The 24,568-nt window shown below is 61.2% G+C and overlaps 1 protein-coding gene across 2 annotated transcripts; it reads right to left on the reverse strand.

The window, feature by feature from the left end:
* Window positions 1-1,203: 1,203 nt before the first annotated feature.
* On the reverse strand, window positions 1,204-22,199 carry MMEL1 (membrane metalloendopeptidase like 1). Of its 2 annotated transcripts, XM_087820754.1 has the most exons (23): window positions 22,046-22,199; window positions 15,519-15,593; window positions 15,186-15,242; window positions 13,969-14,130; window positions 13,700-13,780; window positions 11,802-11,897; window positions 11,201-11,319; window positions 10,632-10,697; window positions 9,493-9,627; window positions 9,303-9,392; window positions 7,055-7,191; window positions 6,596-6,689; window positions 6,089-6,217; window positions 5,516-5,614; window positions 4,973-5,056; window positions 4,470-4,573; window positions 4,135-4,193; window positions 3,549-3,668; window positions 2,649-2,782; window positions 2,509-2,574; window positions 1,907-2,002; window positions 1,379-1,455; window positions 1,204-1,303 (listed from the first exon to the last, which is right to left on the reverse strand). In XM_087820754.1, exons 1-23 carry the CDS (start codon window positions 22,197-22,199, stop codon window positions 1,204-1,206), a joined length of 2,334 nt encoding a protein of 777 aa, XP_087676880.1. The 2 variants fall into 2 exon arrangements, with proteins under 2 accessions (XP_087676880.1, XP_087676881.1); XM_087820755.1 differs by lacking the exon at window positions 15,519-15,593.
* Window positions 22,200-24,568: the final 2,369 nt, after the last annotated feature.

A 24,568-nucleotide genomic window follows, 5' to 3' on the forward strand; every position in this document is an offset into this window, starting at 1 on the left:
GGGATCAGGAGGGAGCAGGAGGTGGGATGAGGGCTCCCGTGGGGTGGGAGCTAAATGGGTGTCCTGGGAGGAGATGGTCTCCGTGCCACCACGGGAGTTGGGAGGACGGTCAGAGACTTTGGGAGAGAGGGTTAGTCTGCCCAGAGCACCTTCACTGATGTGAGAATTAGTCCCTCGCCCTTGCTGGGGGTGGGGGTTGTCTTGGCCCATCAGGCCCTTCCAGCTACCCCAACACCTTTTCTAAGGGGTGCAGCAGCTCTTCCAACCTCACAGGCCCAGAGCCCAGCTCCCACCCCCACCTCCTGGGGTGCTCTCTGGACTGAGTGGGTTCGGGTTCAGACGACCTTCTCGGTAGCTCCCTGTACCCCCCTGGTCTGGGCCTTGATGACCACAGCGGCCTCCTAGCTGGCCGTGCTGCTGACCCCCACATCCCCTGCTGGATCCAGTCCCCGTCTCCCTCAGTGGGCATCAGGGGAAGGCGTCCTCCCGGGGTACGTCTCCGGTGGCTTCCAGGTCCAGCTTCTGGCCTGTGGCCCCGGGGTCCCCACGAGCCACCTCTGACCTCGGCTCCTTCCTGTTAGTAGCTCTCCACCTGGATGGGTGGTCCCGGAGGGCCAGGAGCCATCATTTCGGGGGGGGGATCCTGATCACTGCCCAGGGCGGCTTATCGGGGACACCGCTCCCTCCCCAGGGTGCCCTGCTGTTTCCTCACTTGGCTGTGGTGTTGCCCAAGGCCAGCAGTGGTCAGCATGAGCGGCAGAAGCCGATGCAGTGGGTGGACAGAGCCGGCGCTTACCCTCCTGGCACTGCCCCTCCCGCACACCCACCGGGCCCAGAAAGACAAGGGAGCCGACTTCTTTGAAGCATTTACTTAGCTCAGGTCTGAAGCTCGCGGACACCCGGCGAGGACACCCGGCGAGGGCACCTGGCGAGGGCACCTGGCGAGGGCACCAGGCGAGGGCAGGCTTTGCAGCGGGCAGAAGGCGGCTGAGTGCGTGGAGGAGGCTGCGATGGGGAGGCCGCGCCAGGCCCGGCTCACCCTCGGGACCCCGGGCGGGGCCCCCGCTCCAGGTGGGCACAGAGGCCCTGCCAGGTGCGGCTCGGGCGCGGGGCGCAGGCGGGTCCCGCCGGCCGCTGCGTCTCCGGCGGACCGGACGCCTCGGGGCGCGGGTGGGCGTGGGCAGTGCTGGGTCTCGGCCTCGGCTACCAGACGCGGCAGCGCACCTCTGGGTGCATGGCGGTGCCCGGGGCGCAGTGGAAGGCGTCGGAGAAGGCCGCCAGGTTCTGCAGCGAGCCCAGCACCCTGCGGGCAGACGGACGGGCGGCGGGCTGAGCGGCTGGCGGGGGGCGCGGGCGCGGGGCCGCGGGGACCACTTGCCTGTACTTGAGGGGGCTGTGGACGTCCGTCTTGATGGACTGGACGGCGAACTCGGGCCGGTAGGACCCGCACCACACCTGTGGGCGCACGAGGGGCGTGGCTTCGGGCCTGGGGCGGGGCCTGGGGAGGGGGCGGGCCTCGGGGTGGGACGGGGTGCGCGGGGACCCGAGCGGGGCGGGAGGGCGGTCTCCTTTCTCTCGGGGCGCCCGCCGGCCTCAGGCGGCACCTCTGGGTGCGGGAGGGAAGCCGGCGGCCGCCTCTGCCTCCTGCCTGCTGCCGCCTCCTCCAGGAAGCCGGCCAGGCTGTCGGCTCTGCCCCTGCCCGCTGCCCCCTCCTCCAGGAAGCCGGCCAGGCTGTCGGCTCTGCCCCTGCCCGCTGCCCCCTCCTCCTGGAAGCCGGCCAGGCTGTCGGTCCTGGTTCTGCCCGGCTCGCCCGGCCCAGGAGGCACCGCACAGCGGGGGGGGGGGGGAGCCGCGGCGGGGGGGGGGGGGGGAGCCGGGGCGGGGGCGGGGTACCCATGGCCCCCACCTGGGCGTAGTTGATGAAGAATATCTGGTCGGAGGTCAGCTCCAGTCCTGGCAGGTGCTGGTCCTTGCCCCCATCGGCTACCCACTTCAGGTAAGCCTGCGGGCACCAAGCGGGCACTGGGCCCCAGCCTGCCCTCCTCCCTCCTGGGGACGCACCGCCCCTGCCAGAGAGGAGGTCTCTGCCTCCCTTTGGGGGCCCTGCCTCTGCATCCTAGGGACCCCCCTTGAGCACCCAGGGAAGGCGCTTGCCACCTTCACAACTCGGTGGCCAGCTGGACACGGACACAGGCTGGGCTCGCGCGAGGCTCCCTGCCCGGGCGGCATCCACAGGGCCCCCCCCAGCGTGCGCTCCTGACGCCCAGTGCCCGGGGACTGCGGGTACAGGGCTGAGCGATGACTGGCACTGTCTACTTGGAGCTGGACAGTGCCCCCCCACCCCCCAAGCACAGAGGCCTTGGCTGAGGTCAAGGTAAAGTGTGTGTGTGGGGGGGAGCAGCCAGGGGGCTGTCACCTGCCCACGGCCGGGCAGGGTCCCCCAGGGCACGGCTGCCTCCCAGTGGGCAGCAGCGAAGGGTGCGGGCCACCTGGGCCTCTGGGACCCACCTTGTACGCCTGCCGTATCCCGCCGTTGTCAGCGATGTTCTCCCCGAGCGTGCTGAAGCCGTTCACCTGCGCACAGAGACGCGGTGGGCAGGGGGCTGCCCGGCCACCCCCCCAGGCCAGGGCGCCCCGCGGCCGCTCACGTTCTGCTGCTCCGCCAGGTCCCAGGAGTAGTTGCCGTACTGGTAGACCATGCACTCGGACTGCTCCCTGAAGTGCTGCGCCGAGAAGTTGCTCCACCAGTCCAGCATGTTGCCGTTCTCGTCGAAGTTCCGGCCTGCGGGCGAGCGGCCGGCAGAGTGGGCCCTCTGTGCGGCCCGCGGGCCGAGCTCAAGCTTGCGAGCAGGGGGTGGCCCCTGCCACCCTGGACGGTGGGGCCTGGTCTCAGGTCGCAGGGCCCAGAGGCACTGCGGTTCCATGACCCTCCCTGCTGTGAACCCAGGTGACAGTGGGCGTGGTGCTGGGACGGGGCTGCCCTGGGAAGGCGCCCATGGTCCAGCTCTGGGTGGACCAGCCTCCCCGGTCTGCAGCTGCAGTCCCTGTGCCTGGTCACAGGCCCCTAGACCCAGGCAGGGCGGCCAGCCCGGGAGGGAGGTCAGAGTGTTTAGTCAGCACAGCCCAGGGTGGGAGGCTGCGGGCTGCCCTGGAATGACCCTGCGCTGGGCTCAGAGCGTGAAGGTGCACTGGGCTGTGTAGCTGTCCCCGGGTCACAGGCCCAGGGAGGGGAGGGGCCTGTTCATGAGGTGGAGTCAGGACCAGGCCCTCAAACCCTGTCCCCTCTCCTCCATCCCTCTGTCCAGGGGCCAACCCTGTGATTCAAGACCTTCTCTGCCACTGTGTCTCCCCTGGCAAGGGGGCCTGGCAAGTCTTTTCCATGTCGCGGGCCTCAGTGTCCCCGCCTAATCACAAAGGGGTTGGATGGACAGCCCCGGGGCCCCTTCCCGGCAGCCTGACTTGGCCCTCAGGCCCCTTCGGGGCTGCTGCTCAGTGGAGGGGGGTCTGTGGCTTGGAGGTGCAGCTCTGACCAAACAGCAGCCCCCTACCGTTGTCGTCAAAGCCATGGGTGATCTCGTGTCCAATCACCATCCCAATGCCCCCGAAGTTCAGGGCCTGCGGCTGCTCCTTGCTGAAGAAGGGGGGCTGGAGGATCCCAGCGGGGAACACTGCCCCAGGGCGGCATTGGGGGGGACAGAGAATAAGCCGTGAGTGAGCCCACCTGTGTGCCGGGCCCTCTAGGGGTCCTGCCTGTTAATCCCATAGACCGGGCCCGGGAGATCGGGACCCCCCATTTTACAAATGAGAAAGCCAAGGCTCAGAGCTGAGGGGACCGGGTAGGGGGTGGCAGGTCCAGGACCCAGGTCCAGGTTCTTGGCACCTTTTTATGCTGCGTCCCAGGAAAGGGTCTGCTGCTCTGCCCCCTAAAACCCTCCCAGTGCTGATCACAGACACAGCGAAACCGCCCCTTGGGTTGGGCTGGACAGGGTGAAGTTCCTACAGGTGGCAGAAGTGGTACCTTTTCCCCTTTCGAGAACGGGCTGGGGGTGCCCGCAGGGGAAGGGTGGGCCGCTCAGGCTCCCCTCTGGCATCAGAGGGATGAGTGCGGGTAGGTGGGCGGCGGGGGGAGCGTACCAATCTGGTTCCGGTTTGGAGAGTAGAACGCATTGACCACAGCGGCCCCGATGATCCAGCTGGGATAAGTGAGCGGGTCACCTGTAGTCCCTGTCTCCAGGGACCCTCCTGTGGGCCACCTACTGGGCTGGCCAGGGCGCACCCTGAGGGCCCATGCCACAGCGGCCATGCCATGGGACCAGCACTGCCAACAGCAGGGGCAGGGTCCCGGCCAGTCCAGACAGCTGGCTCCTCCCCCGGCCTCCCTGAAAGCTGGGTGGCTCTGAGACAGACCCAGCTGCCTTCCCCGGCTGGCCTGTGTCCCGTCCTGGCCCCCACGTGCTGTCCCCACTCACAGGTTCTGGTCCACCTTCTTCCGCAGCCTCTTGAGACTCCGCTGGGCGACAGCCTTGAGGTTCTGCAGGCCGTTCTCAAAGTACAGGTGCTCCGAGAAGTTCAGCTACAGGAGAGGAGCTGTCACTGCCAGCGAGCGGGCGGGGGGACGGAAGGTCAAGGGCGGCTGGGGACTGGCCTTGGGACTCCCCGGGCAGTCCTGTGTGTGGCTAACAGGTGCTGGGTGCAGAGGGATGACGGGTGGGGGGTGGGCAACCCTGGCTCTGCATGTTTATGTGTCTTCGAGAAGGTTCCTTTGTCCCCTGGGGCCTCAGTTTCCCCATCAGTAACCGTAATGCTAGAGCGTCCACAGCACATGGAGAGGTGGGTAAGTCATCGACAGAGCCCTGCCTTCCCACCCCAGGTAATCAGGGGCCGGCCTATGGTCTACAGGGGCCGGTCCAGGGCCAGATGGGGCTGGGCGAGGAGACAGGTGGGGCCCTCGAGGGCCGGGCTAGGGGCGCACGTTGGAGTACTCCTTGTCCAGGTGTTTGTTCCTCTCATCCAGAATGTAGTCGGGGTACCCGATCTGCACCTTGATGTTCATTGCCTGGAGAGGAGAGGCCCGGTCCATGCCCGCCCACCACGGGCACCCTGGCTGTGCCCCCCCAGCAGGTAGTGGGCTGTGAGGAGGTTAGTGGAGGGACTGTGGAAGGGCTGGGCCCCAGGCCAAACGTTGCCTCGGACATCCGGCCAGGGGTCCCATGGGGTGGGGCCCGGTGGTGCTGCTGGGCTGCTGTCTCACTGGCCCAGAGGGGCTCCTGGAGGGCCTGCCGTCACTTCTGGGCACCCTGCTCCCCGGCCCCTTGTCCTCTGCACCCATTCCCAGGGCGCTGGCGGGTCTCCCAGGCTCGGCTTCCGGTCCTGTCTCTGCCCACAGTCCCCTGCCGAGCCAGCCACCCCAGCTTCGATGTCCGCACTCTAAAGCGAGCGTGAGAGTGATGGCCATGTGCCCCCGCCCTGGGGCCGCCGGGAAGCCCTACGCTCGGCATTCCAGCCACCTGCCCACCTTCTCCTGGGCCTTCTTCTTGGACACCTCGTCCATCCAGCTCAGCTCGTCCAGGGTCTCCACGAACACGGCCCTCACCTTGTCGATGAGCTCTTTGACCTGGGGAGCCAGGGCCCACGTGCCTGGGTGACCGGCCGCGGGGTCTCGGCAGGGGCCTGGTCTAAAGCCCCTGCACTGTGGGGATGGCCCTCCTGGGACAGGGTCCTACAGCTGTCTCTGTTGTAGGGGGACCTAGGGCCTCCCACCCCCAGACATACAGCTGAACCCTTTCCCAGGCAGCCTGCAGGGCCAACGCCTGGCTGGGGCACAGGCCCCGACGGGCAATGCTTCCCCTGGCCTCCCCTTGGGGAAGGCCGCCAGGGCAAATGTGGGCTCCCAACACCCCCTCCGTCCCCACTGAAAACACCCACACTGCTGGGGGCGGGGGGGTGGGGGGCACAGGGCCTCCTCTCTGGGAGCTCTGGGTCCCAGTACCGGGTGGTGGCGACGGGACCTGCCCCCAACCCTCATAGGCCTGTGTCCCTGCGTGGGCTGCACAGAGTCCCCTGACCGCAGCGGGGTGCCGGCACCCACCAGCGTCTTGCTGTCCCTGGAGAAGGCCTTCTTGACGTAGAGGGAGCCCACGGCGCTCTCCATGTTGCTGTTGACGTAGCTGACGCACTCCCGCCAGCGCACCTCCTCCACTGTCTTGCCGTACAGCACCTGGTGGCCGTTCGTCCACTCACGACCTTGTCCACTCACGGACTCCACGGCCTCTGCCAACCTTTACCGCCCCGTCCTAGGCTCCAGGGTGCCCGGGGGTCGGTGGGCGACAAGGGATGAGCTCAGAGACTCGCAGGTGTGGGGAGAGCAGAGTGTGCAGCTTGGAGGGGGTGCTCGAACCCAGGCAGGGAGGGGGGGATGGGGGCCCCACCCAGCCCCACGCTCCTCCCGCTTCCCTGTCCTTGTCGCCCTGGGCTCCTGGATGGCTCTGACCCCGGGACCTCAGTGCCAGGCCCCCAGCAGGTGCTCAGCATCACAAACAGATCAAAGGAACGGCGGCTGGCTCAGGGCCGGGCCCGGGCTGCGGGTCTCACGCACCTTGCGGTAGTTTGCACGGGCGTCCTTGAACCGCTGGCTCAGGCTGCTGATGCGATCCTGCACCAGGCGCCAGACCAGGTAGTTCTGTATGGTCCTGCGGGCGGCAGCGGAGGGTGGACAGGACGGGTGAGGGGTATTTGCTCAGGGAGGGGTATTGGTTCTGGGTCCTTGGCCAGCAGGTTGTTCCCCAGGCAGGGAGTTCGGGGTGGTCGGGAAAACCTCCCAAACAGCCCCCCAGACACAGCCTGTCCGCCCTGGGTGCCTGAAGGCCTCAGGAGGGGTCCAGAGCTCCGATGGAAGGCGCCATGGACCATCAGCATTTACCCCCCACTGCCTCGGCCTTCAGGCCTCAGAGTGAATGCTGGGGGGGGGGGTGTCTCCCTAGAGGAGGAGCTGGTGGGGAGGGGACAGAGCCGGGGCAAAGATTTGGAGGCCTCCTGGGACGCCCTTGGGCTGCACCTGGCCGAGAAGACGTTGATGATGTTTTCGAGCTTCTGGAGGTAGGGGATGCCGTAGACCACCACCTCTTCATCCGGCAGCATCTCGATGTTGACGGAGGACAGGACAGATTGTATGAAGAGCGTCCAGTTGAATCCCTGGGCGGGGGGATGGGAGGGAGGGGGGGAGGTGGGCACAGCGCCAGGGCGCCCGACACCCAGCCCCACCGGGCATATCCCAGACACAAGAGGGAAGGTGCCGATCATGGGAATGAGGGGAAAGCCATGAGGCGACATCGCGGCAGAGCCTGCAGGCTGCGGAAAGGGCACGAGGCTACGCCGGTGTGTTTGCAAACTTAAGCATAACGGAAAGATCCTGGAAAAACACGGCTTAGCAAAAATGACCAAAGAAGAAATGGAAAATACAAGTAGTGTCGTGTGTCATGCACCGGGCGCCCTGTGAGGCCGGCGCTAGGCTGGGCGTCGGCTCTGTAAGACGAGGGAATGACACGGAGTCAGGAGGGCTTGGGAGGGGAGAAATGAAACTGCCGGTCTTCACCCCGGCCAGTTTGGCGCAGTGGTTAGAGCGTCGGCCCACAGACAGAAGGGTCCCAGGTTCAAGTTCAGCCAAGACGTACCTCGGTTGTAGGCCCGATCCCCAGCCCTGGTTGGGGTGCATGTGGAAGGCAACCAGTCGATGTCTCTCTCACATCAATGCCTCCCTCTCTCTCTCTCTCTCTCCCCCTTCCATGCTCTCTGAAAAGCAATGGAAAAAATATCCTTGGGTAACAATTAAGAAAAAATTAAAAACAAAAAAACTGTCACGCTTCACCAAGGACGTGAATTTCTGTGCATAAAACATAAAATCGATGAATATCTACAAGGTGTTAGAGCCAATCCGTGCATCGAGTGAAAGTGCTGTATGCAACGTCAGTGTTTCTGTATATTCCAGCCACAAAGAAGATACATTACAAACGGTACCGTTGACAATAACATAAAAAACGAACTGGGGGCAAATCTCACGAAAGGTGTGGGAGGCGCTGAAAGAGAAAACTACAAAACCTGCGGAGAGAAATGACAGAAAACGCGAACCTACGGAAACATACATCTGGTTCCTGGGTCGCAAGACCCGACAGGAAAGAAGGTGTCAGTTTTCCCCAAATTGACATTTAGATTCAAAGCAACCCCCCTCAAAATCTCCGCAGGCTCGTGTGTGGAGTTGGCCCGCTGACTCTGGGTTTTGTAAGAAAATGCGAAGGACCAAGAATACTGGAGATGACCGGGAGGACAGAGCCGCGAGACTCTCGCTGTCCTATATTGAGAATTGCCCCAGATCCGCAGCCGGGGGGTGGTGGGTGGTCGGCATGTGGCAGAGGCCCGTGGAACAGAGAGTAGGACCCACACACACATGCACACTCACCACAAGCCACACAGACTCGATTTTAAGCAGGGGGGCCATGCAGGGAGGGGTTCTTTTCAATAAATGGTGCTGGGTCACCCGGGCATTGGGACGGGAGGCAATGATGTCTACAGGGCTCTCGGTAAAAAAATAAACTCGAGGCTGATTGTGGACCTAAACCACCTTGGATGGGGGGGGACAGATTTCTCGCAGAACCACGACCCTAGCCATGAGGAAAGGTGGATCGTCTGTGATAAGTGGACCAATGGGACTATTTTAAACTTCTGACCATGGGTCTGCTCCAACCTGGTCGCTCTGACTTTGGCCCCATCTGCACCCACACCCTCCACCCTCCGCCCAGGCAGCAGCTGGCAGGGCTAGACGCCTGTTCCCGCCCCTCCTCCTGCAGGAACAACCCCTCAGGGCTCAGCCGCCCCTCCTGAGGTCTGGCTGGTGCTGAGGGTGGGGCTGGAGGCTCTGGCATGGGGGCAACTCCCAGGCAGGGGCAGGCAGGACTGTGGGGAGTTGTGTTGGGGGTCAGAGCAGGACGGGGTGGGGGTCTCCCCAACTCAGCAGCCCCTCCCAGCCTGTTTCCTGCTCAGAAAACTGGGGTGGTCACAGCAGCCAGCTCACGGATAGAGGGGCCCCCTGTTCCCAAACAGCCCAGTGGACACCGGTTGTCCCAGTGGGAAAATGTCGCTGTTTCGGTGACCAGTTCCTGGGCCCCCTGCTCAGGGTTGGGAGGAGTTCTGAGGCTTCAATGAGAGAGGCAGGAAACAGGGAGGGCTGGGGTCAGGGTCTGTCCCCTGGGCAGTCTCCTCCCACCCAGGCCGGCACCACATGGTCCCCCTCCCCCACCACGTGGACTTACATTCAGACCAAACTTGGTCTGGAGCTCCTGCACCCCCATCCTGTGGTACAGGGTAGTGACGTCATGCCTCTCCTCCTGGGGGGCTGTGGCCTGCATCGGGGTGGGGGTGGGTGCCCGGCAGTGAGAAGGGGGTGGTGGCCAGGGCCCAGGTGTGCCCTCCCCCATCTTCCACCTGCGGGCTTGGCCTCACGTTTGCCAGCTGCATCTCCAGCTTCAGCACCTGCACCATGTCCTCCTGCACCAGGTGGCTGTTCCTGGGGAGGTTCATGTCCCCCCGCAGCATCGTGGCCACCGACACCATGAACTGCAGGTAGGCATCGCGCACCTGGGCCAAAGGATGCAGGATGGGGTCGGGCCACCTGGCCACCTTGGCCCCCCTGGAGCTCTCTGTGGGGTGGGGGTGGGTGTATGACACGGAGCAGGTCCCCAGGGTGCTTGTCTGCCCTCCTGGGCCAGCAGGTTACAGCAGGTCCCAAGGAGCACCACAGACGGTCAGGCCCTCAGCTGTAGCTCACACTCCACAATATGCCTGCCCAGGGGTGGACATGCCTGCTTCCCAGACCTGATCCTGGGCCACAGGACCTGGCCAGGCCCAGACAGCTCAGGGCTGGGAGCCCCATCCTGTCCCTTCCAGCTTGCCCCTGTCCCTGAGCTTCCACGGGACACAGGGGCCTATTCTGCTGGGCTGCCTGGCTGGCACTCTGCAGGTGTTCAGGAAAGGTCCAGGGCCATGCAGGGCTGTCGGGTGCCAGGGTTAAGAGTGGGCTGCCCTAGCCAGGCTGCCCAGCCAGGAGATCAGGAATTGGGCCCTGAGGACATGTGCCCTGCCTAAACCCTAGCTTGTGGCCCCTCTGCCTGCTGTGGGTCACTCACACCTCCTGCCCTTCCTTCCCGCCTCTCCCTGCCCCCGGCTGGCCCTGGTCCTGCCCCTCTGCCACTGTTTGGCTCTTTGGATCCTGTGGGTGGGGGAGCAGCGTGGCCAAGGGAGCATCCTGGGGTCTGAGCCTGCATTCAGGTCTCTATGGGCCCCTTGTGGGAAACTAGTGGTGTGATGGGTGTGCCCCTGGAGGCTGCTGGGCTGAGCTGGGCTTATCCCCAAGGGTTTAGGGACACTCCCTATGAAGGTGACAAAGCTCGTCCCCACCCCATAGCTCCAGGCTCCACCCACTCACATGCTCATAAAAGCTAGCTGTAGGGGAAAGGGCCAAGTGGACACGGGACACCCAGGGCAGCTGGGCCCCAGGTGGGCCCTGAAGGGATGGGAGGAGGGGCCCAGATGCGAGGGGCCTGCAGTAAGGGCCCTGGGCATGAGGCCTGGCCCGGACTCACCTTCTGGTTGCTGTGCTCCTGGAAATAGTACTCGCGGGATGGCATGCCCAAGGTGGGCTGGTCTATCTGGAGACACAGAGGGTGTGAACCAGGGCCAGGTGCCGGGGGTCCCCACAGCCTGGCCGAGGCAGGCACCAGCCCTCTCCTCTACCCCCAGGACCCAGAATGGGGACCATGGGGGTGCATGCAGGTGCCCTGGTGCCTGAGCCCTGCTCGCTGAGCAACAGGCGGAGGGCTCCCAGGCTGGACTGCGGGTGTCTAAGGATTGCACGGGCTCTTTTTGCCCTCTGGTTGTGGCTTCTTAAGGTCAGGCTCCCTGCCCAAGTGCCAAATGGCTGAACAGCTGGTCCTGAGAACCAGCTCAGCTTGTGGGCCTCTGATTAGGACGTGGGTCATCGGCAGCCAGTCCCCCAAACTGAGAGCGGGGACCAGAGCAGAGCCCTGGGGACACACCCGGGGCCCAGCTGCTGGTATGGCCCTGCCCCTGGCCGTCTCCCTGTGCTGCGAGAGCCCCAGCCAGGCATGGGGACCCCCCGCCCGCCGGCCCCCAGGCCCCGTATGGCTCGTACATAGATGATGTGCCTGCTGGAGTTCTGGTCGTCATTCCAGATGAAGAGGTCGATGAGGATGCGCTTGTTGAACTCGGAGTTCAGCACCGCCAGCTGCCGCTCCAGCTGCCAGCTGTGGCCTGGGGAATCAGTGCCCCACGCTGGAGACAGTTGGGGCCCTGAGATCCCAGCCCAGCTCCTTGTCACACCGTGGACCCTGGCCTCCTAAGTCCAGACCTCGAGGGGCAGGTAGGGGACCCCTGCACGGCTCACCTGTGGGTCTCAGGGGCTGGGAGACACACTTCCGCATAGTCCACAGGGCACCACAGGGCCCCGGGAGCAGTGTGTGCTGGGGGCTGCCAGCCCTGCGTGTGCCCCATGCCTGCCCCCCAACCTGGGCTGAACCAGAGTGCAGAGGGCAGAGCCCACGTCCAGAGCTGGGAGCCCTGGGTCCCCAGGCCTTGGCCTAGAAGACAAGTCTTTCTTAGGGATCTGGAAGGGATGCCCCTCTTCAGAGCTGGAAGGGACCAGCCACAGGGAGCCTTCCCACCTCTGGTGCAAAGTCCCCAGCCCCAGGCTCAGGGTCCCCGTCTGTGCAAGCTGCCCCAGGCCCTGGCCTTACCTACAGTGTCGTTCCAACTGTCCACAGCCACCGGCCAGCCTCCTACCGCCTCTAAGATGTCCAGCAGGGGCTTAGAGTCTCGCTTCTCGATTATGCCTGGGAGGGGAAGGGGAGGGTAGTCTCTCACCCAGACACTGGCGGGTGAAAGACCATGTCACACAGACCCCGGGGATGCTGCACGTCCAGCGCAAAGCTCGGCCTTCCTGTGAGACTGCAGCTCGAGGCACAGAAGGGCCTGGAAGTAGCAGGAACGGGATGCAGGTGTGAAAGGGGCTTGGGGTGGATAACCATACAGGTGCCACCAAAGAGGCCAGAGGGAGGACAGGCCTGGGGGCTGCAAGCAGGCCAGCGACTGTGGGGGAGCCAGTCGGAGGGGGGACCTGTGGCCAGGAGTGGGCGGGGCTCAGAGCTGCCCCAGGTACACTGGGTGCGGGGTGGGGTAGGGTGGCGGGGACCAGCCCAGGGCAGCGGTGGTTTGGCCAGGAGCTTGGAAGAACTTGGCTCCTCTGAGGACGTGGGGCGAAGGTGGGGATATGCATGTGGAAATAAAGGGAGGCTTGTCGAGTGGGCAGGGGAGGGGAGGGGGGGAGCCCTGTGGGGGGAAAGGGCCTGGGGAGCTTGGGGGCACTGACACCATGCAGCAGGGTGTCCGTGGGGAGGGCCCCCTGGCTTCTCTGGCTGGTCCTGTTTTGAAAGTGGGGGCTGAAGCAAGGGATGGAGCCCTGTGTCGGGCCCATTGGTACAGGTCAGTGTGTGGTTGCCGGGGCTGGGTCCCCGAGGCGATGGACTGGCTTCCTGGTCCAAGTTGGGTTTTTATATATGGTCTGGCCATTGTCCTTTTGTATGTTTGGTCTCGGGCCAGAAGTTCTGCGCAAGTGGGAAGACAGGAAGTCTCCACTGGGCGGGGACTGGCCGGACTGGACGAATGGCTTTTCAGTTGCCATGGGGAGTCAAGGAGACGAGCCTGGGCTTGTGCAAGCACAGCCATGCAGCCGGGGTCTCCGTGAGCCTGTCAGGCATATGAGAAACCAGCCCTGCCCTCCAGGAGACCCCTGAACAACTGCAGGCCTTGAACCTGGGCACCAAGCAGGGAAGCTGGCCCCCAGAGCCTCTGCCCTTCAGGCTGGGTTTGCAAGCCCCCGAGCAGGGACTTAGGTGTCCTGAGTATGCAAGTCCTCTAACAGAAAGGGAAGCACTGGGAAATCCCACAGCACCCCCACAACACAGACACACAGACACACGAGTACACATATATAAACACACAGGCATATACACACACAGGCATGCATGTATGTATACACATATACCTACACAGACACACATAGACATGTGTACACGCAGAGACAAACACATATCTATAAACATGCATGCACACACATGTAACACACACGCACATGCATATACACAAACACACACATATACATATATAGATATACACATGCACACACACACATACACAATAGGCATATACATGCACAAGTACACATATACATACACACATATATACACATACACATACACATGTACATATACATAAACACATATACATATATAGATATACATATATATATATATACATACACATACACACATGCACACACATGCTTTTCCTGGGGCTCCCAGCCAGGCCTCTCACTGTCTTCCTCTTGTCTGAACAGAGTGTGGCCTGTGCTGGGGTCGGGGTGTGAGGGGGTCACGGGCAGCTGGCCGTAAGCCCGGTCCCCACGGGGAGCCTGGACTCAGTGGCCCCGTGGGGGCCCAGCGCACAGCCCTTCTGGCCTGCGTCCCGAGTGGCACCCACCCCACCGTGCACACTGCAGCGGCTGGGGGGCCCCGAGCTGAAGTGGGTCCCAGCAGGGGCAGCCCCCCCCGCTTGCCCCATTCCCCCCCCCGCTCACTCTCGTTCATGCAGGAGCGGTACAGCGTCTTCGCCTTCTGCACAGCCGGCCGGTCCTTGGCGGTGGAATTCTCCAGCACCCCTGCGGCCAGGAGGAAGCCAGACAGAGGCTGAGGCGGCTGCTGAGGGGCCAGGTCAAAGGTCCCCCCACTTCTACCACATTCAGGGACAGGCCTTTATCCAGGGGTCCCTTCTCCCTGTCCACTGGACGGAGGGCTCAGCGGCTGTCCCGGGGCCCCGCTTTGACCTTGGGCAGGCCGGCCAGCTCACTTTTGAGGATGACCTCCAGCTCGTCCCGCAGGATGTCAAAGACGCTGTAGCGGGAGCTGGTCTCGGGGACCACGTGGCGTCGCAGCCAGCCTCCACACGCGTACTGGTAGAAGTCGTCACACGGGTCCTTGGACTCGTCCATGTTGTGGAGGATCCTGGCGGCTGCTCGGCCCCAGGAGGTGGAGAGGAAAGGGGGGCGCGACTGTGAGCCCCCGGGGGGCTGTCCAGACTCAGCTGTGTGCCCTTAGGAGTGTTAGTCACCCTCTCTGAGCCTCGGCGACGTTGGAAATGGGACTCAACTTCTAGAACCACCACATATCAGCCACATGACCTTGAACCCCCGTGACCTCTCTGATCCCTCCATTCCCTGACCTTGAATTTTGGGAAGGCAGCCGTCTGACAAGGGGGTGACAGACAGACTGCAGGCTGACAGGGTGCTGGGCTGGAGGTCAGGTGTCCTCAGGATGCGAGGAGGGGCGGCCCTCACCCACCACCGTGTGTGTGTGTGTGTGTGTGTGTGTGTGTGTGTGTGTGCATGTATATGCGTGTGCATGTATGTGTGTGCATGTATATGTGCGCGCATGTATATGTGTGTGCATGTATTGTGTGCATGTATGTGCGTGTGCACGTATGTGTGTGTTGTTTTCTGTGAGAAGAGATAGCTTTGCCCCCGGAACCCCACGTGTGCAGGGTCAGTGGGGCCCCTCTCCTGGCTGCCCCGTCAGCAGAGGTGGCCGGGTTGGGCTCCGCCAGGACCCGCCGTTGGTTGGGCCCCGAGGGGAGCAGCAGCTGGAGCCCTCCCGACCCCAGCGATTCCACTAGTGATTCCTCACACCGTTTTCACTGGTGTTTATCTGCAACTAGCAGCACCTGACCCCAGTTTTAAGACCAATTCCTGGGAGAAAATGTGATTGAGGGTGTACGTTCGTGTGGCTTTTCTTTCCGTAAATGCAAAGAATTGCCCCTCGGGTCCCGTGAGGCCAGGGGCCTGAGCGGGAGGGGGGGCGCTGCCGGGATGGGGCGCGGGGAGGTGAGAAGGGGGAGCAGAACCAGCTTCCTCTGCCCAACACAGAGTCCCATCGCTGGGCCCGTGTGTACCCTCGGCCCAGTGCCAGTCTCCAGGCTGCCTCCCTGGCCTGAGCAGGGCCTGTGCCAGCGTCGCCGGCAGCCCCCGCCCCCCGCGGGCCGGGGCAGGAGGCGTGGGGGAAGGGGCTTACCTGCTATCACACAGCCGGCGCTGGTGCACGCCTGGTCCTTCTGGGGCTCTTGGACGGCTGCGGGCAAGGAGCAGTGTGAACCCTGAGGCCGGGAGGGCGCGGGCGGGAGTGGGTGGGGCGCAGGTGGGTGGGCGGGTGGGCGCAGCCTCCACGCCAGCTCTAGTCCCCGTGAGCCGGTGGCCTGGGACCCTGAGGCGTGTTCGGAGGGCAGCCCCGGGTCCTCCCGAGGGCCCAGGCCTGAGGCCTTGAGTGAGGGTGAGTCATTCTGGCTCGGCCACCCCCGTGCGAGCGCCAGGCCGGGGGCCCGGAGTGTCTGGGGGAAGGCAAGGCTACCTCGGGGCTTTCGTTTTACAGTGATCTCTTCCCGGCAGGAGGAAAGCTGGCCCGTGAGGAGCAGCAGCTGCTTCCCTGGGGAGAGACACAGCGCTCAGCCCTGGCCTCCAGCCACGGCCTCCTGGCACCCCGGGGACTCCTCGGGAGAGCGCTGGCATCCTCCTGCCATGCCAGGGTCCTGCGTGCTCGGGGCTCCCCGTGTGGGGCTGGGGCCCTCCCCTCTGTAGTGAGGGCCTATCACCAGGGGACCAACACACAGGGGCCCCGGCAGAACTCATCTCTGAGCCGAGGGGTACGGGGCTCCCTGGGAACCCCCATCTGCTGGGGCTCAGAGGGTTCCTGAGGCAGGGGCTCCTTTTCCCCAGAGAAGCCTCTCACTTTTCCTTCTACCTCGTGGCCCTGAGCCACCCCACGCAAGGTGGGCACCCCAGCTCCGGGGTCCTGCCGAGGCAGGAACCGCAGGCTCGTCTAGGGAAAAGCGTGTCCCGTGCAGGGAACACTGTCAGACCCGTCGGCCACCCTCAGCTCCTGCCCCTCCACCTTTGCTGTCTGTTGAAGGTGCAGATCCGCCCGCCCGCCATCCCTCCTACATGGGGGCACTGCCTGCTGGGCGTCGGGATCTTCTGGGGTGGGCGGTCATCTCTACCTGGAGCGGGGAGAGGGGGGAGGGGCGAGGTGCAGGGACAGGGGAGTCAGGTCAGGGGCCTGGCCACCTTCAGATCTCGCTGTGGCTGAACGTCCCCCCCGAGAGGCCATGGAGACCTGACACGCAGGAGGGAACGGGGCCTGTCCAGTCAGGGCTGTGGGCAGGCCGGGCCCTGGCTCAGCCCCAGTCACAGAGTCTTCAGGGGGCGTGGGCGGCCCTGGGAATCACGGGCATTCCCTGCTGTCCTGGCTGTTCGAGGAAAAGTTTACGAAAAGGGATGGGGGTGGGGGGGGTGACTCTCCTCCTGTTGGTCGTTGCTCTTTCCACCTGTCACCTGCTCACCCGATAATCTGACATTTGTTGGTTATTGTAAGACAGGCTGTGCTGGGCCCTGGAGGTTCCCGTATGAGCCTGACCGGGGCCTTGCCCTCAAGAAGCCCCCAGGGCAGTGGAAGTGGCAGAGGGTGTTGTGTGACACAGATATGGAGGCAGGTCTGAGCTTCAGAGAGGAGAGGATGGCCTGGTAACAGGCGCTGAGTCCCGGCTGCCTCGTGGTCAACCCAGCAGCAATGAGCACATCTAGCACTCAGGTCTTTTTTTTTTTTTTAAATATATTTTTATTGATTTCAGAGAGAGGAAGGGAGCGGGAGAGAGAGAGAGAGAAACATCAATGATGAGAGTCATTGATGGGCTGCCTCCTGCATGCCCCCTGCTGGGCATCGAGCCCGAAACCTGGGCCTGTGCCCAGACCGGGAATCGAACCCTGATCTCCCGGATCCTAGGTTGATGCTCAACCACTGAGCCAGGCCCAGCCGGGCACCCAGGTCTTTATTCCTAACACTGTGATGCAATAAAAGGAGCCAGGGGACCCGTCTGGCGTGGCTCAGCCGCGACCATCGATCCATAGGATCCAGGAGATCGCAGTTTGATTCTGGGTCAGGGCACACTCCCGGGTTGCAGGCTTGATGCCCAGCAGGGGGCGTGCAGGAGGCAGCCGATCCATGACTCTCATCATGGATGTTTCTCTCTCTCTCTCCCTCTCTCCCTTCCTCTCTCTGAAATCAATAAAGATATATTTAAAAAAAAAAAAAAAAAGGAGCCGGGGTCCTTGGAGAGATGGTTGATTCTATACCTGGGGCAGGAATTATCCAAGATGAGCCGGGAACACTCTATAGGGCCAGGAAGTAAGAAAACGCTACTCGTCAAAGACGAAATACCCGCAATGACCCAGGCATGCCAATGGGCATAGAAGCCAAATGCAGGGCCCCCAGTGGCCACAGTCAGAACAGTCTGAGCAAGAAAAGAAAGTTGTATGGGATTCTAACTCAAAGTACAAAATAAATATGCCCACCCTGACATAAAGAAATCATTGACTAAAAATGGGGAGAACAGACAAGTCTCCCGTCCAGAAGGATTCCAGATACCCCAGGTAGACGCCCCACCTCTACGCATGACTCCCCCACCCTTACGTAGAGCAGCACCCGGTGACTGCCTTCTAAGAGGACAGCGTGGACAGGAAGGGGACAGCAGTAAGTTTACAGGGTCAAAACCCTGACAAACGCTGCCTCAAGCCAAGCGACCAAGGTCAACATCAGCGGTGATAAGCGCGTGGCAGGATGTGTCCACCAAAAAAAAAAAAAAAGTCTGAGAAACCATCACCGTCAAGAGGAACCTAAGCAGATTTGACAACTAACTGTAATGTGGGGTCCTAAAGGAGACTGGATGCTGGGACCCAAAAGGACATGAGGTAAAAAACTGAGGAACGGGCTTAGTTAAAAGTAGCGTATTAATATTGGTTTATTATTTGCAACAAATGCATCACACTAATGTAAGGTGTTAACGGCAGGACACTCACGTGGCCTGCATGGGAACTCCGTTCTATCTTTGCAGTAATTCTGCAAACCTAAAACTTCCAAAATTTTTTAAAAACTAGTTTTCAAACAACAAAGGATGTGAGGCCTGTCGGACAACAGTAAATGGCCCGACATATGTGTAACGGGAGGAGAGACGACATGGGTCAGCGCAATCTTTGAAGAGCTGGAGGCCACAGATTTTTCAAAACTCACGAAAGACTCATGAATCTACAGATCCAAGAAGTGCCATATGTCTCAGGCAGGACAAATACAAAGAGATCCACACACACAGCAGCACCACAGTCAAAATACGGAGGGAGGAGAGAGAAACAGAAACTCTTAAGAGCAGTCAGAGGAAAGAAGACATCACATCCAGCAGAACAACCGTAAGCGTGATGGTTGGCTTCTCATCACCTGAAACCAGCTCTGGGCTGTGTTTCAGGTTAGACGCTGCCAGGGCTTTTCCACTGAAGCTTGTAACTAACCTGTCATAGGAGATAGTGACCTGTAACTACCTGCACAACGTTAAAAGCTGCTCACTTCTAAATAATTGTTTGGGAAAAAAGATCATAAGACGTGCCATTGTGAATGGACTTACATCTAGAGTCATTAACGGCAAGTGTCATTTGTGAACTAGTAGTACCTTGTACTCAGGTCGCACAATGACCTAAAATATGTTTTACAGGCATAAGGTGGACATCTGAGATGGACAAAGACAGGCTTGTAATCAAATAATTTGACAGAAAGAAAGCTCTGTAAACAAGGTAGCTATTAAGGAAAAGAAAACCAAATAATAACAAAAAAGGAAATCCAACTATTCTTCAAAGTCCAACTATTCTTCATAGTTCTGTTGTAAAAAAAATACTTAATGGAAATACTCTAAATGATGACTGTGGATTTATCCAAAAGCAGCGATATACCTGGATTGGGTGGGTGGGGGCCAGGGAGGCTGAAGGAGCTAAATCTGCCTTCCAATCAGGATGTCAATAACAATATTGATAATGGGCCAGTGACAACATCTGATATTTTATTATTAAATCTGATCATGAACAGCATGGTAGACATTTTTCTAAATCATTATTTAGAAAATATATTAAATCATTGTATTAAAATGTATTAAATTGTATTACATGTATTAAATTGTATTAAAATGTATTAAATCATTGACCCCTCAAGTGCGCCTCTAACATTGTACTATGTCATGCTCCATTATGCAGATGAGGAAACCGAGGCACAGAGGTACAAAGGAAGCCTCCCAGGGTCACACAGCTGGGATGTGGGGAGCTGGCCTGCCCGTCAGGCCGTCAGACGTATTCGCTGGGGTGTTACCCACAACCTTGTGCCTCTCAGGATCTGACATCGACAATACAGAGAGGCCTCAAAGTCTAGGCTGAAAATATGAGAAGACCCTCCAGTCCAGGGGTTGGCAATCTTTCTCTGTAAAGGGCCAGATAGGAAGTATTTTAGGGCCACATAGAGACTGTTTCACCTATTCTCTTAGCTCTGGTAGCATGAAAGCATCCACAGATAATATGTAAATGAATGGTGCAGCTGTGTTCCGATAAAACTTTATTTACAAAAACAGGCAGTGGGCCACAGTGTCCTAGTGTCTGCCCAAGACAGCAAATGTGGTACCTTCTGAGGATCACAATTCCAGGGTGGGCAGAAGTGCCAGTGTGGACGGTATTTCCCACTGCAATTTTAATAAGAACATTTGATTTTTCTGAAAAGGGTTTATCCATAACTTTAAAAATCACAAACATTAAAAAAAAATCTAAGCTAACCATGAAGAAGATAGAAATATAAAACTTCCAAGCCAGGTGAGGGAAAATGGACTGAAAAATAAGAGCTCGATAGAAAATAAGGGAAGAAAAGAGAAAAAAGAGCTGTGGGGAACATCAAAGAACACAGCAGGGAAAACGTAATTTCAGTCCTCACAGTAAATGCAAATGGACTAAATCTTCTAGGTAACAGACAGAGACCAATGCCAGTTACACGCTGTTGGGTGAGATACATCTAAGACTAAAGACACAAAGTTTCAATAAAAAGATTGAAAAGAACAGATGAAGCGAATGCTAAGGAGCATTTACCTACGATGCTCACATCAGACAAAGGAGAGCTGAAAACAACAGAATTAAAGGCCAAAAGCACTGTTAAGAGCGAAAGGGTCAGTATGTAATTACATGGATTGGAAGGCAGACCAATTTTAAATTTGTATTCACATGACCATGCAGCCTTGCAGCAGGTAAATTGATACTTGACTTAACTACAAGGGAAATCGATGGTTCTCTAGGGCAGTATTTTAACACACACACCTTTCAATAATGGAAAGATCAAGAAAGTGAAAAAGGCGAGCATATAGAAGATTCACCTGGTGGATACATTTGTATCTATACTGTATCCGTATCTGCATCTGTTTCCATTTTCATCCAACAGTGATTGGCTGTATTCCATAGCACACACGAATTATTTATAAAACTGACTGTGTGCTAGCCCTCTAGCCAGCCTCAGCAAGTAGGAGAGAATCAATAGCCCATAAATCATGGCTTCTGACAACAAAGCAATTTAGTTAGAAACCAATTAAAAAAAAAGCCAACTAAAAAAATCTCTATCCATCTGGAAATTAAAAAAAATTTTTTTCTAAATAACCCATGAAGCAGTAAAAAAAAAAAAAAGCATAGCGAAAATGAAAAAAATACTTAGAAATAAAAAAATAACACTGCATATAAACCCTTGCATGAGCTCAACTTGGTCTTTTCTGGGGGTGGGGGCCCAGGGGTCCTGACTGTGGGGCCCTGGCAGAGACTGGGCAGGGAGGGTCCCTCTTGTTGGGGTGGGCTTTGCCGCTCCTCACTACCCAGGAGAAGACAGGCCCCCTTGCACCCCACAGGTGGGGTGGGGGTTCAGCCTTGTTCCTTGGAAATCTCTAAGCCAGGTGTTTGCAGGCTGGGGAGCTCCAAACAGAGGTGCTCTGGGTTTGGCTGCCCAGGACTCTGTGCAGTGAGCAACCTTTCCCTGTCCCCCCTGTTCCATGTCCATGGAGTTGGCTGTGCCCATCTCCCCTGGCAGGAGACCAAGAGGGGCCAGAGAGCACAACAGCTGGCACCTGGTCAGGCCGGGAGCAGTCCTGGTGGGGATGCCTGTAGGCTGGGCCCATTTCTGGGTCACAGAAGCAGCCTTACCCAGGGATGGATGGATGGATGGATGGATGGACCGATGGATGGACCCATGGATGGATGGTCCTACTGCCACCATAGATGGGCACCGGGCTCGGGCGGGGAGGGAGCATTCCAGTACAAAGGCTGAGGGGTCAGCGCTTTTCCTACAGATTCTCCTGAGCCCGTGGGAGGAGCGCACAGCACCTGCCAGCAGGTGCACACCTGATGTGCATGCTCCCCCCCCCAAGGGTGCCTCAGGGCTGCCTGGTGCTCAGGTGCATGCCCGTGAGCCCCCCACCTTGCCCCGGACCTGGGGGGGGACAGCTCCGGCCCCTCCACGTGGTCTGGGAGGGGACAGGGGCGGGGACTGCCGGCAGTGCCGCCGCGCCGCCGTCTCCCCGGGGCCCCAGGCCCGCGCCTCCCACCACCTGGCAGTGACACAGCCTGTCTGGGAAGCCAGGGCCCCCGCGACCCGGGCCTTCCCGGGGCCGGGGCGGCACCGCGGCGGGTCCTTCTGCGGGGTGGCCGCGGAGGCGCCAGGAGGGCGCTCGGGCTCCCGCTGCCGGCCGCGCCCGGAACTGCAGCCGCTGCGCCCGGAGGGCCGGGGGCGCGCGAGGGGCGGGGCCGGGTCCGCGCATCTCCGGCCCCGAGAGGCCCGCGGGCGCTGCGCCCGCAGACCCGCCGCGCTCCCGCCCCGCGCCCGGGCGGCGCCGCCTGGAGGGGCCGGGCCCGCAGGTCAGTGACCTCCCGCGGCGCCCGCAGCCCCCGGAGCCCCGCGCAGCCCCCGCCCGCGCCCCGGGGTGGGCGGCGCGCGGACCCCCGGAGGGCGCGCGGCCGGGCGGGGCGGGGCGGGAGCGGGCCCGCACTCACCTCTGCTGTGCGCGTAGAGGAGGCCCAGGGCCACCAGGGCGCCGGTCACCAGGACCAGCAGGAGCAGCAGCCCCCACTCCAGGAAGCCTGGGCGCTTCTGCCGGGACCGGCCCGCCGTCTCCACCGTCCCCGCGGAGCCTTCCAGCTTCCCCATCGCGGAGTCTCTGGACACGAAGGGTGCGCGGCTGAGCAACCCCAGGCCCAGGGCAGGGGTGCGTCCAGCCCGGGCAGGGGAAACGTGCTCTGGAGCCTCCGAGGCCCTGCCCGAGGCTGGACGAGCCTGACGCTGGCCGGGAGCCGGTGCCAGGACCTCTCCGGGCGCTCAGGACCCTCTCCATCGCCAAGTCCACTCCCCGGCTCTTGAAACCTGTGTCTCAGGGCCGGAGTCTCGGAGGGCCCGGGGCCCCGGAGTGTGGGAGGCCCAGCCTGCTGACCCCGGTGACCGTCTCGTCTGGAGGCTGGCCTCTCCGAGCCCAGTGCCGACAGGAGGTGGTCTGGGGGCCGCTGTGCTCACAGCCTGGGGTCCACGTGCCCCGTCCAGGAGGCCCGGCCCCGGGGTTGGGGGGTGGCTGCAGAGGAGCCTGCCTGGGGCCCACTCACACCCACTCTCACGCCCACAGGCACATTCAGGCTCACACATGTGAGTGTGCACGTGAGTGTGCACACGTGCTCCGTGTACATGTGTGAGTGTGCATGTAAGCATGTGCATGCATGTGCACACCTGCATATCTGCATGTGTCATGCACCTGCGCGAGCATGCATGCGTGTGAACACATGTGCACATGCACACGTGCCTGTTTGTGCGTCCGCACCTCCTTTGCTGTACTTGGAGCTCTGTGCCCAAAGCTGCACGGGCACCTGGGGAGCGGCTGGCGCTGCCTCACTCAGGGCGAACACATACCTGAAGCCTGCGCTGGTGCCCAGCCTGTGTGGGCCGAGGCCGAAGTCTGGGAGAAGCCCGGGAACACTGACCAGTCCTGCCCTGGGCAGAAGCGTCCGGCCGCTCAGGCCACCAGGGCTGGGTTGGATGTTCCTACCTGCCAACGCAGGGGGCCGCCTGAGTTCTGTCCCGGCTCGGGCATCATGTGCCGCCTGCCACCTGCCCCAGCTTGAGAGGAGAGGCCAGGCCTGCTCTGATCTCGGGACCCTCCGGAGTCCCCGTCATCTCTCACCTGCCCCCTGCCATCCTCCCTGCCCCAGGTCCCCGCTGGCCGCCCTTGGCCCCTGAGAATCCCCGCTCAAGTCACCCCCAGCAAGGCCTCCCTGGCGTCCCCATTCAGCGCTGCCAGCCCAGCACCCCCTGCACTCCAGACTTATTTCTGTTTTACCACCAGACATAGAGCCCTTATTTTTATGTCCATTTCCATCTCCCTGTCGGGAACGGCAGCTCCAAGGGCAGGGGACGTTTTCCCTGGGTCCCCAGCCCCCCCCCAGGCATCAGTTAGCATTCACTGAATGAATGAGTGACTGAATGAATGAATGGTGAACGAATGAATGAGCGAACTGGGTGGGACAGCTCCGGGCCCTGGCTCAGCGTCTGTGGCTCTGGCTTCACCAGCGTCACCTTTTGGCACCAGGACGAGTGAGTTCCCCGGCTCATCCAGCTACTCCACTTCCTTTGCCCTGCTCATTCCAGGGACCCAGGCACAAGGAAAGCCGTCCAGTCAAGGGCGGGCCAAAGCCAGGCTTTCTGCTAGAGACCCAGAGGGCTGCCGGGGCCCCACTGGGGAGCGAGGTCTCACCTGTGGCCTCTCCAGGCTATTGCGGCCGCAGGACGGGGGTACCTGGGAGCTACCTGCCCAGGTACAGGCTAAGCTCCACATAAAAGGCCCCGCCTGCCCCCTGGGGAATGGGCTGGGTGCTGGAGGGTGTTTTCGGGGGGCTGCCCAGGAAGGCTGGCCCGGCTTGCAGCCCCTCCATCAGCCTACCTTCAGGTCACTCAGGAATGGCCGTCGCCCGTGGGCAGGTCTGGACGGTAGGGTCGCGATGCCTAGGGTTATGGCGAGCAGGGCCGGGCGGAGGGGCTCCTGAGCAGGGCCTGTGGCTTCCGAGCCCCCTTTGTGATGCGGTGGGTTCCCTGGGCGGGGTTCCCGGGAGGCGCTGACCCTTCTGGTCCTAGCGAGTTCTGTCTAGGTTGGGTGCGGGGGAGGGGGCGGTTCCTGGGGCGCCCGGCTCCCTGCTGAGCGGCGCCCCTTCTAGAGCCTCCGGCCCTGCCTTTCAGCCCTGCCTCTCGGCTCTCTCCTCCTTTGCTCCTTGACCCCCCATTCAAAGGGGCTGCAGGGACAGCTGGAAAGGGAGCCAGACCCTTTCCCACGCTGGCCAGAGAGGTCGAGAGGTCAGGACCAGGGCACCGGCTGGCAGTGGGCTCCTTTCCCTTCAGTCTCCAGGGAGGGTCCTGGGGGCCTCGCCAAGTGTAGGGGAGGTGGGGAGGGGCTCGGGCTTGGCAGGGACCCCAGTGCTTCGGAGGGTGACTCAGCCGCCCCAGCCCCGGGGGCTCTGAGCAGGCCCCGGTCAGAACTCAGA

The sequence above is a fragment of the Miniopterus natalensis genome, chromosome 9, assembly GCF_054644295.1.
Source record: "Miniopterus natalensis isolate mMinNat1 chromosome 9, mMinNat1.hap1, whole genome shotgun sequence".
Classification (NCBI taxonomy): Eukaryota; Metazoa; Chordata; class Mammalia; order Chiroptera; family Miniopteridae; genus Miniopterus; species Miniopterus natalensis.